At 44.1% G+C, this 13,790-nt stretch overlaps 1 protein-coding gene across 1 annotated transcript in view; it reads left to right on the top strand.

Annotated features, from left to right (window-relative positions):
* Positions 1–12,834: 12,834 nt before the first annotated feature.
* Positions 12,835–13,790, top strand: part of HLX (H2.0 like homeobox) — a gene marked incomplete at its 3' end in the record, with an annotated part of 9,421 nt that continues 8,465 nt past the window's right edge. Inside the window, exon 1 of the mRNA XM_025202587.1 lies at positions 12,835–13,041. Coding sequence (XP_025058372.1) covers positions 12,835–13,041 — 207 coding nt within the window. The remainder of the gene's footprint in view (positions 13,042–13,790) is intronic.

Below are 13,790 nucleotides of genomic sequence, written 5' to 3'. Positions count from 1 at the left end.
ACTGGACTTATAGGAAAGCACTTTTCAGTTGTTTGAGTGGAAAGACGAAGCCATTACGTAGAGAAATGGTCAAGGTATCCATGAAAGAAGACCATTCAAGGAGGCCTAAGGAGGGAATTCTTGAATAAGGAACACAAAATCTGGTCCTTAGTTTGTGAATTAGATGCTATAAGCCTCCATATCTATTGCCCATGGCTGAACCAAAGAGATTGCCTCCTTGGGAGTGCTGAGATTGGCCTGAGTCTTAAAGTTCATGTTCAGACTCAGCTCTGAACTCCACCAAGTTCCAGAGTAATTGGATCTGTGACTTTGGCCTATGTCCATCTTTAATTAAAGCAGAGGCCTTATGTGTATTTCTGAGACCTGGCTGGATAATACTGCTGGACTGGCTAGTTGTCAATGCAGCAGCAGATGTGAGAGAGAGGAGTGTTTACATTCTACTTGGGTATAAAATCTTCTACTGTCAGCGTAGATTTGGCACAGTGTGTCTATCTGGTATGCCACACCTGGGATAGAGTGTGGAAGGGGGTTGTGCTGGTAGGCCAATCACTTCATTGCACTACAAAGCCCCAGCATGAGCTGATGATGTTTTTTACTTGCATGTGAACCCAAATAGGGATTTTAGTTCTTCCATGTCTAAAAATCCTATAAGGCAGCTTGGGTGATTGCTTCTGTGACCAGAAGACTCTCTTATGTGTAGTTCTGCTCTAACAACCAGCCTGTTCAATGTGTCTAGAGAGTGCTGGGGAACAGGGGCCATTGATGAGTCAGAGGCTGTCGTCCTTTCAGTACATTGATGACATCCTGCTTTCCCTCCATATCAACTGAGCAAGGGAGTGCTGCTGTCTGTCTTACCATGTGGGAACAACTAGGGCATGGAAAAAGTGTCAGATCCTGAGGCTTGGTCCAGAAGAGACTGATGGCTTGTCTACTCAGGGGAGTATGCTGGTACAATTGTAGCACCATAGTTATACTGATATAACTCCCTGTATGGAGCACAAATGTATCTTATTCCTATGTAGCTTATGTTGCTTTGAGAGACTGTGTGGGTATTTCTGGGTGAGTTGGTTTTTTATCAGTCTCAATTTGGTGTGGCAGGCTTGCTGGTAGCAGCCCAGCTTGCCGGCTTGAGCCAGAAGGCTCAGAATGATTGGTGGGAGCATTTCCTTTCCCCACCAATCAGGAAAGGGAAGGAGGGAGTCTTGCCCCACCCCAACCTAGGGGCAAGGTGAAGAGAAGGACCTGAGGGGGAACTAACCCCTCAGGCTTTCCTACTGGTCTGCTCCCACTCGGGTGTTGAAGCCTTCTGAAGGAATAAAAAAGCAGCGTGCCCAGCACACAGGTGGCTTTGAGAAGGGACGATGAAGAAGGGCTGAGAAGAGCTGGTTGAGCTGACCAGCGCGGTGGAGCAGTTGCCCCAGAAGTGCCCTGAAGATGCCTTTGCTGACTAGGGAGCAGCAAGCAGCTGTTTCCCTTCCACGCTGTGGAAGGAGCTGTGGTGACAGTGCACAGATCATGCAAGGAGGGTTCAGGTGCTGACGAGACCATGGCAGCTGCACGAGGCAGCACGGGTCTCCAACTCTGCATGAGGCAGGAGCAGGGCCATGGGAGCATGGAGCGGTGTACAGGGCCGTAGAGCAGATGGGATGCCAAGGGCTGCCCTACACGGCTTGGTCTCCCACCCCCACCTGCATGAAGCAGGTGCCTCTTTGGTGCATGGGATGGATAGTGGGCTGACAGGCTGGGAAAGCTGCACAGGGCAGCTGGGGCCTTCCCACAGACAGAGGGGATGCCTCGCCCCTCCAGCACACACCACTGGAGATGAATCCAATCCCTTCAAGCCCTCAGGAATCATGAGTCACCCAGGAAGGGGATTCCCAGAGGAGAGAAGAGCCCCTCCATGCTATGGGCGGCTGAGGGGAAGCCCCTGATGGGAGGGGACAATTCACTCTGGGGCGTAGAAAGGGTCCCAGGGCTCCTGCTTGTCGGGGGAGGAGGGGTTCCCGTGTTAGGGGGCCCACCACCTGAGTAACCTAAGCGAGGGTAAAGGTCTCCTATGATGTGATGGGGTCCCTGCTTGAGTTGCCATTTCTTTGCTGGGCACAGCTGCTGTGTCACTGGTGCATTCTGTTCTTCCATGCTGCTGGGATTCCTATTGTAATCCTGCACCTTGATTATTGTATTAGAAGAGGAGTATAAGATGCCCTGTGCTGGTATTTATTGCATTGATTATTTTATACAGGTGTGTTTTATTTGATGTAACCTTATTGTATATGTTTATATATTGTCCCATCATTGGCAGGTATTCCATAGAGGTATTTCAATTTCTTATACACATAGATAATTATTATTCAAAAATAGGAGATGCAGTAGGGCCTTCTCTGCAAGGGCTTCTCAGCCTTAGGATTAATTCCCTTGCTTTAGTTCAAAATAGCCCCAAACTGTTGACAATTAAAACATGTTGAGAAACTACTATCTAATCAGGCAGGTGTTTGGGGATGACTGAGGTTTGGGAGCTGGCTACTAGTAGTAGGGATGTTTTTTACTGGAGTAATTAAGGTTTTGCAGAAACTGAGATATGGATGTTCAGTATTTGTGGTTGGACCACTTCATGCGGCCAAAGGTTGCTGATTTGCTACCAGCTTTTTTGTTTTAGTCTAATTGTATATTATTCTTTGACAGGATGCCTGGGTCTGTAGAGAGGCAATCATTTTGTGAATATTGGTTGAAATGGCAAGAAATAAGAAGTTACTATCAACAAGAGGGTGTTCTCAAGTATTATGCAAATATAATTCATGCATTGTTAAAGCCTTTTTTTTAAAGAATGTCAACTTCTTTCTAGTTACTTAGCTTTTTTCCAAGTTTGACTGTACAAGAGGTAATGCACAGTAAAGGTGAGCCTGGACTCAGGCTTGAAGGAAGGCAAGAGGAAAAGAGTGTTTTTGGATTCCAATCTCATCCAAAAAATGTACCGCATTTTAATATCCTTAGATAGCTTATGCACTGGAAATGCCAAGGAACCGGAAACTTTTGCTCCAAAGTCAACTCTGGTTTCATTAAGGATTATAATAAGACAGAATTCACAGAACAAAACAGTACTCTATAGAGCAAGAATAGTTCTTTGGGGAGTTATGGGGACTGAGAAAGAGTTCTCTCCCACCAGCTTGCAATAATACACAAAATTAATCTTGTGAGATCTGTGTGAGGTACGCAGACCGGGTCAGAGAAAAGGGGCAGAGTGAGGAAATAAAATGAATACAACTTAAAAGACAGTAATAAAATAAAGCACCATACGTAGCCCCATGCATGGCTGTCCACTTCAGAAGCACTATGGGCCTTAGGTTAAGAGATGTTGGGTGTGTTGTGCTGGGAGCTGAAGGTGCAGAAGCTCCGCTGTGTTCCAGGGCAATAGGATGACACTTGGCACTTCATGGGCTTGGGCCCTATTCATTGTCTTAATTTCCCAGGAGATGGGTAAACATTTTAACCCATTTTGCAATGGGAAGAACTGGCACGCGGAGAGAAGTCTTAAATAAAGTGCATTGTCTTTAACTAATTTGGGATTTCAGGATTTCTTTCGGAGCTGACTTTTTGCCTCTCAGCATGTTTGCCTGCAACAAAGATGCAGCATGTGTCCATTAATCTGCCTTTAAAAGTAATGATGATCATTATAAATATTATAAGAGATTTATCGCCTCTGTACGTAATTCACCAATATTGGCAGTGATTTTAAAACACAACAGCAACAAGAAGCATATGTTCTGAGATTCAAGTTAGTGGGATTTTTCTGCCAAGGACAATAATTTTTTTTCCTTTTTTTTCAAAATAAACATCATGCTGGAATGTGCTGCAGCAAATGGCTCGGGCTCTATTATATTTCATGCAGCTTTCTAAACAATTTTCAGTCCTGCTGGCACAGTGTCAAACAGAAGGCAACCAACAATAGCAAAATCCCATTAAAGCTGAGAAGGTTCCTTCCTGAGGTGAACATGGCCAGAAATAGTAATCTTGGCTCTCTTTTCAGTTTGGCATTGGGGACTAATAATGCATGTTCTACTAATGGAAATTATCTAATTTCATCCAAGTGCAGCTCCAGAGAGATCTGGGCTGACGCACAAACAGTCAATATAACAACATTCTTCTTGAAGAGCTGAACAATAGGGCTTTGGTGGAACTGTGATTAACAACGTCAAACTAAGAACAAACAGAAGGTGTAAAAATAGGCATCTGAGGAGTTGACACACCAAACTATTTTTCATCTGTAAGGCCAGAGGAAAATAGCTCATTAAATTCTCTGCTTGGAGCACTCCATCAGATGTTGTGTGAAAGGATGAAAAAAAAATTCTCTCTGTCTGAATGCACTAAGGAGCTTCACATGTCTTATTAATATAAATCATCCTATGGATATCATTCCCAGCAGCTTCAGAGAGCTGTTTGGTTAGTGAAACGCTGTGTACCAGGAACAACTGAAGGAAATAATGGCATTTGCTTGGTTTAAAAGAATAGTAAAATACACATTAAATAATAGAAAGATCCTCAGATGTTTCTTCTCTGGAACTACTACAGCTTTTGTTGACTCTCACAAGATTCCCCCTCACAACAGAAAGACATCATTGCAATGATTCGTCTTTGGGTGCGTCTACATATGTGCTTTACTGCGGAGTAGACTAATTAGCTCTGCAGCAAAACATCACTGTCTACACGTGCACCAGTATTAGGGTGCAATAAACGAGTTAAATCTGCTGTAAAATAGCACTGGCCTTGACAGTACTACCTTATAGCAGGGTCATTTACACTGAAATACACGTGTAGACAGTGACTGGGTGGTGGCCAGACTCCTGCCTGCGGCCTAGCCACAAGGCTCCACAGGGTCAGCACACACATGCACCAGCAAGCCTCTCCACCACCTGACACCGCCACCTGGAGCCCAGGGCTGACCCCCTGTGCCTCCTGCCAGCCTAGGCCTGCTCCACCCTGGTTCGAAGTGCTCCAGAGGGTATTGTTTCACCTTAATTTCATGTGTAGATGCACCCATTGTGTGCCTTTAGGATGCTGTATTGCCACTGAAGTCAGTTCAGTAGCTGAAACCCGTAAGTTATGCTCTGGAATTATGAGGCAACATAGCGTTCTCTTTTTATTTCCAATGAAAGAGCATAAACTTGTAGTGAGAGGGTGCAGAACTCTTGGTTTTGATGGTTGAAACTGCTGCTGACTCTATACATCATCTTGGGCAAGTCACTTAACTCTTTTGGCCTCGATCAAGACCCAGAGGAGTCAGTAGAAAGATGGTAGGTACAAAATTTTATAAGGAAATCCCTGAGCTCTACTCTGGCCCCTTTACACTGAGTAATAGGGCCAGAAGGATGAAGAGAGACAGTATAAGACAGGTTTTTGGCTGGGAAAGGATTCCCTAGCAAATAGCTGGACTGCAACTTTTCTGGGAGCCCCACTGTAAGCCCTGGTGTAGGGGATATGTCAGGAACAGGGCATGGGACAAGAAGGGCATATCAATGCTGCAGTGTCCAGTGCCACAGAGATTCTGAGCAGTGTTACTATCTGGAGCACAGACTGGGGAGGCACATGTAACAGGACTGGCTAAATTGCACAGGGGTCTCTCCAACCCCTAAAGCAGCCCAGGATTAGGAGAGCACAGAGGCAGCTTAGGGCCATGTCAGCTTCCCAGCTTTTGGCTTTGGAATTCTGCTCTGTGCCTCTTAAAGACACAGTGCAGAATTTCACCCTGTCATTCTCTCATCGGCTAAAAATGTGCAACAACAGCAACAACATTGAAGCTCTTAACCCTCCTGAATCTCTTCTCAACAAGGCTTTGCTTATTACAATTCCCTTTAATATTCCAAAAATATTAGTGTCAGAATTGTGGCTGTTACCCACCGCATGCATGCTACAGGAGTGTATATGGTACATAAAATGTATAAGCACAAAAATGTGCATGAAACAGCCATATGGTTTATTAGCTTTACTTGGAATTTGTCCTTCCTACATCTGTACCCGTTGTTTGTCAGTTATTGCTGTCCTTAGATACTAATCTTGCCAAGTGCTGCCAATAACCTGCTGAATGTCTTAGTGTCCAGTGATGTCAACAGGACAGGGGCTTTTAAAACTTTGCATCTATGGTGACATGCAGAACTACGGAACTATAGAAATAAATAAAGCACCATTAATAAATTATAATAACCTATTATTTTCAGAGAAAAAATGATCTTTTCTTCTTATACACAATACTGGAGCTTGCTCTCCTACTGTGAGCTCAGCACCTGGTCTGATCAAGGAGTCTGGGCCTTCTCAAGGGAGTTTGGAATGGACACCTGCCTTCATAGCAGCCCTCTGCTCTCTAGTATGATATTTTGCACTGTTTTTTCTACCAGCCAGGAGGGATGAGAAGGACTTTTTCTGCTCCAGTTATCAGGCAGTAGGAGTCTTGCAGGGGTGAAAGCTACTGTTATAGGCTTTCTGTAGAAACTCAGCTTGGCCTTTTTTTTGCAGCCCAGAGTGTGTTTTCCAGTCTGAGTTAATATCTAGTTTTCCTTGAAGATCTCCTATCTACTTACCAGGCTGAATACTGCTTGGCTAGTAAGAAGTAATGGCATGGGGGTTGGGGGCATCTCTTCATGTGGGCTGACACCTGCTTGTTTGTGTTATGTAGTGGAACAGATAGCATTTCTTCTGATCCTAACAAATGAATTTATCAACACAGGTGAAAGCCAGAGCCTGAACTAACCAATACTTTTTTCTGACCTGCTTTATACCCATTATACTATCAAAAGAAATCTGGGAACAATGGGGCACCCCACAGACTTTCTTCAACATCGTCAAAGCATTTTTTTCTCAAAAGTAGGTAATAGTAAAACCCTAACTGGCACTTTTACCAGTGCTCAACCTCTTAAATAAATATCCAAAACACTAGTTGTAAGTTTTAGCAAAGGACAAAATAAGACAAATGCAGATGACTTCCTTATCCTTCAGCTACCTCCTGACAGGCTCATTCCAGTACCCTCTTTGCCTCCGTGGTTTGATAAATAAATGAATTAGACAAAATGAGCCGACATTGAACACAGAGAAAGAGTGCAATTTCCAGTGCAGATAACTGTCAAAAAGGGACAAATAAGAGGGCAAGTTTGAGACAGCAGTTCCCAAACATTTCCCTTCATGGCCCTCATTTCCAGTTCTGACCTCACTTTCAGGTATGAGCTCCACTCTGTAGCTGAGTTTCCAGTGGAATCACAACCTTCCATGTCTGTATACAAGGGGCACATCTACATGAGATGCTTGCTGCACATTAGCCTAATAATGCTGTGCAGTAGCATGTCATGGCAAAAACCATGTTAATAGCCTACTGCCCAGCGTTATTAGGCTAATGCACAGCAAGCATCACTAAATAACTGTGCACGGGCGCTACAGCACAGTAACTTTAGGTACTGCCCATTTAGCTAGTATTTTATTAAGGAAGTACTAAACTAAATGTGCAGTATCCAAGGTGCATTAATGAACATGTAGATGCACCCAAGATGTAATTTTTATACAACAAACATTCCTTTTCTACATCTTAAATTCAAGTAAAAAAAGGATAAAGCTCCTATAGCACCATAGAGTTTATTTCCTTATAAATATGTCTGTATCTGATGTATTCTTGGCACTGGTGGTTAGAATAATGGGTTGAATCTACAATCCAAGGGTGTTATAGTCAAAGCGATGAGATAGGTGCTATGACTTCCGGCTTGAGGCTGTGACTTTAAACATAGGAATATAGGTATATGGAATGGATCATTAGGCCTGAAAAAGAGAATAGTTTGGGGATATTTGATTGTAACATCTGTGCTTAGGAAGGGGAAAGTAAAAACAGATTGTTCCTTCTTTTTTTGTTCTGTGTGATTATACCAGGACAAATGCACACCCCAGGAAGGCATGCTTCGCAACAAGTGAAAGGAAGCACAGTACTATGTCTTGAAGACAAAAAGGGAAACCTATGGAATTCACTGCTGCAGGAGCATTAGCTAGGTGCTTTAGATGGATTTTGTGCAGGAAATGAGAATGCAGTTATTTTACCACCATTATAATATTCTGGTAAGATAAAGATAATCAGATCTTGTACATCAAGATATCAGCTTGCATATGTTGGTATTAGCAGAGAGTGATTTCCCTCATGTACTGCATTGCACAACTGGTTGCGCATGTCATGTTTTTTTTTCCATGTGTCGGAAGCACCAAGTAATGGATATTTCCATAGGCAGGATCCCAGACCAATGGTGCAGCAATTCCTATGTTCCCCCTTCCAAAGCGTGGGATCCATGGAATTCACAGTAACTGGGAGAAGCTGAGAGAATGTCAGACAAGCTGCTAGCCATTTAAAGGCACAGAAATCCAAGAGCATATTGAGGCTGAGCCTTTTCCCCAGCCTCTTAGTGATTTAGCAGTGAGAAGACTTGTGTTCAAAGACCTAGTGGAGTTTGCCAAGAGAAAATGGCTAGCTGTCTAGAGAGCTGAGGACAAGGTAGTAAATGGTTGCTGAGCCATATTTACCACAGATTCCATCTCAGTGAAGAAGTCAGTCCCAGAGGGCATTGCATATGTGTGACACTAGCTGATTTATTGGTTCACAAAACTTCCTTGATTGGCAGTTCAATATTGTATTTGCCAGGAAGTTTCTCCCATGGCTAAATTGGGTTAAAATGTGACATTCAAAAGATCTGATATCATTATTCAGTTGAGATTTTTAAATATGTTAATGAGAGAGAAATATTTGGCGTCAAAACTCACTGAGACTGATGTATATATATACATTACATAAATCCAAATCTGTATATGAAAGGTGGGTTGGAAGAAAAACAATAAATGTTTTTAAATCCAGATGAGTTTTATAGAGTAATTTTCTTCTAGAACCCTGACTTCCTTCATGGTTTGATTTTGCTTTTTATATAGCTATGTGTTTGGAAAGCTTTATTGCCAACCTCCCCACGTGTTTTTTTCTACTGCTGTTGGCAAAAAGTAGGAAGCTGCTTCTTACTGAAAGTTTTATTATGCAGTTAGTAGTATTTCCTCCTTCAATATTGAATGGCTTTTCTGCACACTGAATTTAATGTGCTGCTGCTAGAGAGGTCATGGACCTAATTTATTATTGCATGACTGGTTCAGTTCCACTGACATGGATGAGGTTTCATTGGCATAGGACTATAGGACTGCAGTGGTGAATGGGTCCTAGTAAGCCTTGCTGCAAAGCTAAAGGATTGGGAGTCAGGAGTCCACTCCCTGGCTCCCTGAGCTCCACTCCCACCTGTACCACTAACTCGTTGTGCTACTTTCACTGAAGCTCCATGGGGCATATTCTCGGCAAATCGTCAGCTTCAGTGAAACTGTGAGAATTTTCATGAACCATTTTACAAGACATTTAAAGACATTTGGGAACTCTAGCCTACTATTTATGCACAGATACTTTTTTTCAGCTGCTGTAAAATGGCATGTCTTGGAATCTGCCCTGAAATGTGTGTCCATTCCATTTCTATCTCAGTTCTGCAAAACAACATGTCAGCAATTTTGTGAATCATGTTGTTTTAAATCTATTTTACCAAGAAACCCAGCCAGTATGTGCCTAATATATCTTATCTACCAACATATTAATGGATCTATAAAATCATCACTCTGCAGTGGTGAAAATTCCCTCTTCATGGGGCTTGCCTGCTACTTATGGTCATGATGCTCTCTCACATGGAGAGTAACTCCATTGAAGTCAGTGGAGTTCTAATGGTGTAAACAGAAGTAGTCTCAGGCCCCTGTGGCTGAGAGATGTATCTCTGGTTAGGCTATGAGACATTACCAGAGGCTAGATGCCATGGAGAGGTTAGTCCTTTATTTGAAAACACAGAGAAGGAGGTGGGGGTCCCCCTTTTATCCAGTGCTTCAGTGGGTGGATGAGGAAGATGTGGGTTCAAATCCGTTCTCTGGCTGAGGGGATTTGAATCCACATCTCCCACAAGAACTCCATAGCTGTCAAGCTTTAGGGAGCTCTTCAGGGGTACCACCCTCATTCCATCCTAGTGGAATAATTATATTTTTATTGGGCCAGAGAGAGAGGGAGACATGCATGAATGAGCAGGTGTAGGCTTAATATTTGAGATATTCTCCTTGGAGGGGGACAAAGATAGATTCCAGTTTATACTCGGTGTACCAAAGATTGAAATGTGGGTTGGCTCTTTCTCAGCTGTATGACCCCAACAGCAGGCTGAAGAATTGTTCTGTCCTCTACACTGCAAATCTTTAATTATACCATGAAAAAAGTAAAACACCTTCAAGGGGAAAGAATCAGAGTATTTCACGATTAATACCACCCCCACCGCAGAATTCCTGAGAACCTGGTGATGATGAGGGCACTCTTTTTGGAGTTGGAACCTATAGATTCAAATCTTCTTTTCCAGAATATGGAATTAAATCTTTGGTTCCCACAACAAGGACAAGCGCTCTGGTCACTGAGCTATTGGTAAATGGGAAAAAAGTTGCTTTTTTGTGCAGAGCCTGATCATTAGGCTTGCTCTGAGATTGCCTATTTGGATTGAACCCTGCAGGGAAGGTAAGGGGAGAATCACTTAATTTGTGAGCCCGGGGAGAGCTTAGGTAAAAGCTGGTCAATACTGCCAAGAGGGGCATGCCAGAATATTAGGTGCCCTGGGAACTTTAATTTCAGAAACCTAAGCACCTGTAAATTTCAGGTGCTTCCAGCATTAGGAAGCAGCTGAGAGGGTTTTAAGAATCTAAATTTTGGACTTAGATGCCTAAGTGATAGTTATGGTAGTGTAAGAGAGATGCTGTAGCCATGATGGTCCAGAAATTGTGCAAGAGGCAAGGATTTCTTAAGGTGATGTCTTTTATTGGACCAACTAAGTAGTTGGGACAGAGTTCAACAAGCTTACAAATGCAATACATTTTTCATCAGATGATCTGACAAAGCACCCTGATGAAGAATGTCTTGCATTTGAAAGATTGTTGAACTCTACCCTAACTACATAGTTGGTCCAGTAAAAGGTATCACCCTAACAAATCCTTGCCTCTTGCACAAGTGATAGACATATAAGTCCATTTTTTACTGTGATCATGTCTTTTTCTGTGTTCTGGTTAGCACAGAGCTCTCCAGTAGGTTCAACAAATAAATGATAATGGAATAAATAATAGAAGTATTTATTGGCAACTGATAATTAATAAACGATTATATCAAACAATGAGAAGGAAAGGTCAAAGGGACTTTCTCAGCCACTCCATTCACTTGCAGTCTGAGAAAATATGGCTAACAGCCTCTTCACTCTTCCCTAACTAACAGTTAACGCATGACATATTCTGTTTCTAGAAACAAGGCAGATAATATTCTGTTCTCATCACTAGCCACTGTTCCTGTGGCCTTGTTCCTGTTGCAGAAACGGCTTTGGTCTGTCCTGTTTTGCATTAGATGCAATAGGGCAAAAGTATTGCATCTAGCTCAGATGCAATGACAAGAATGGTGCACAACTGAGACTGGTGAGATTGGGAGGAAAATCAGACCAATTATGATCTCCAGCCCAGGTTGCAAACTCTCCTACAGATATTTTTAAGGCTGAGCCTTGTCTAATCACTCAGTTATACTCATTTGCTTTCCTTAAATCACTGGAAACACCAGCTCCTTGCTTCCACAGGGTGATTACATTTGGGCAAAGAGGTTTATAGCAAGCTATCTGTACTTGAAATCTGTCCCCCAGCTAATAATAATCCGACATAAACTCAGCTCTGACAATGATCCTAATATCTTTCATCAACCGGATTCTGATATAAGAATCAAAGGACTTTACCCTATGTGGACTGTTTAGAAAGTCAGGAAATGCCCTTTTAAGTGTTGTTCTTGCTCAGGAAGCAGGTGCTTGTCAAAGCCAATTTTAGAAACCTTCTCTTTCGGCAAGTAGTGAAACACTGCATGGGTGTCTTGGAACTGTTAGTTTTAATAACTCCTCGGCAGGTGTCGCCAGAGAACAGGGAGAGCCCCTGGTCTCTGGATCCGAAAGCTAAGCCAGGATGAGAGAGGCAAGGCAACCCTCTGCTGTCGTGTTGAAGCAAAAGTCGTTTTCCTAATACCAGCAACAGGGTCCCAGCCAGGATGATCTCGGAATCATTTTTTGGTGTGCTAATAACAACCTCAACAAGAACGCTAATTAGTGCACCCGGGTGCTGCTGGCTTATGTCTGACTTCCCCAGCTGGCTTCGCTTTGTAAGAGATGCTGAAGCATTTCGACTAGAAACTCAACAAAATCTTAAGGACACTTAATAAAGCACGGGGCCCTCAGACTTGGGGGTTGCATTCATGAAACATGCAGAGTAACTGAGCCCTTTGAAGCCCGGAGGCTTAGCTAGAGGGGGGTCAGATTCTGGAGAGCAAGGGGTAAGGGGGCAACTGTACCCCAGGCCCTGGCAGGGGCTGGTTGCAGCCGGTTGCTGAAGCTCGGCCAGGAGGAGAAAGCTGCGGTGCTTATTGCACAGAAGGTCATTCCGGCAAGGCGACCCATCGGGACTGAGTAATCAAGACACTTCAAAGGGTGTTTTAAACCCCGCTTGGGCAAAGCAACAAACGGAGCAGCAGCCTCTGATGCAAGAGCGCAGCTTCGCAAACAGGAAGAATCAGCCGGAATCACTGTTTATTACTGAGCAGAAGTGGCGCCGGAGCCCCGGGGCTTGCTGTGCCCGCGCCGGGCAGGCACGGAGGGGAGGGGGCCCCTCGCACCCAGGGGCGTCAAGCGTCACCACCATCCTTATCGCTAGTGTGGCTCGGGGAGCGGGGGCATTGCTGTAGTGTTGTTCTCCGCGTGAATGTTACTGTTACTGCTGGTGACGTCGCTGATGCTGATGTTATGGATGGTTATCACTGTTGATGATGACATTGATATTATCATTGCAGAGGATGTTATCGATATTATTATTGTTGATGCTGTTACTGATACGATTGTTGCAGTTACTATTATCGTGATTACGATGGTTGTCATTGCTGTCATTATCGGCATTATTAGCACCACCAGCGTTAGTATTGCTATCATTATTATTGCTGTTGTTATATTATCCCCACCATTAGGCTTATTATCATCATCATTATTGCTGCTATTACTATTATTATTGCTGTTATCGCTATTATTATTATTATTATTATTGCTGTTATTGTGGCTATTGTTTATTATTGTTATTATTTCTATTATTGCTGTGATTGTTATTACTGCAGTGGTGTTGTTACGAGTGTCATTAATCGGGGAGGATGGCCTGGGCAGTGCCATCCATCTGTCTAGTGGCACGAGGACTACCAGGGAGCAGCCCGGCAGGCGCTCGCAGGGCTCAGCACGGCTGTAGCGATGCCAGCGGCCTCTCTGTCCGCTACAGTGTCATCTATCTATCTATCTATCTATCTATCTATCTATCTATCTATCTATCTATGTTTGTCTGTGTGTGTGTGTGTGTCTCTCTCTGTCTGTCTGTCTACCGCGTGTTAGAGGTTTCTCGCGTGTGTCAGGGGGCCCCCCCCCACCCCCCCGGGGGGCGGTTCATGGGCACGGAGGGGGACAGGGCCAGCCCTCCCGCGGTGCCCTCTCCCCCCGGGGCCGGGGGCCGGGGGCGCGGGCAGGGCGGATTTGCGTCAGCGCCCCTGGTGCCGGGGAGATAAACTTGCACAAACACCGCCGGGGAAGCGGCCGCGCTCGGGGCGGACCTGCCGCCGCCTCCTTTTTCTTCTCCCCCCCTCCGGAAGAGACCCGGATTTCTGCTGGATCCTAAAATACTGC

Source organism: Alligator sinensis, unplaced genomic scaffold (assembly GCF_000455745.1).
Source record: "Alligator sinensis unplaced genomic scaffold, ASM45574v1 scaffold178_1, whole genome shotgun sequence".
NCBI lineage: Eukaryota > Metazoa > Chordata > Crocodylia > Alligatoridae > Alligator > Alligator sinensis.
Note: the sequence above shows the minus strand (reverse complement) of the source record. Positions and strands in the feature narration are given on the sequence as shown.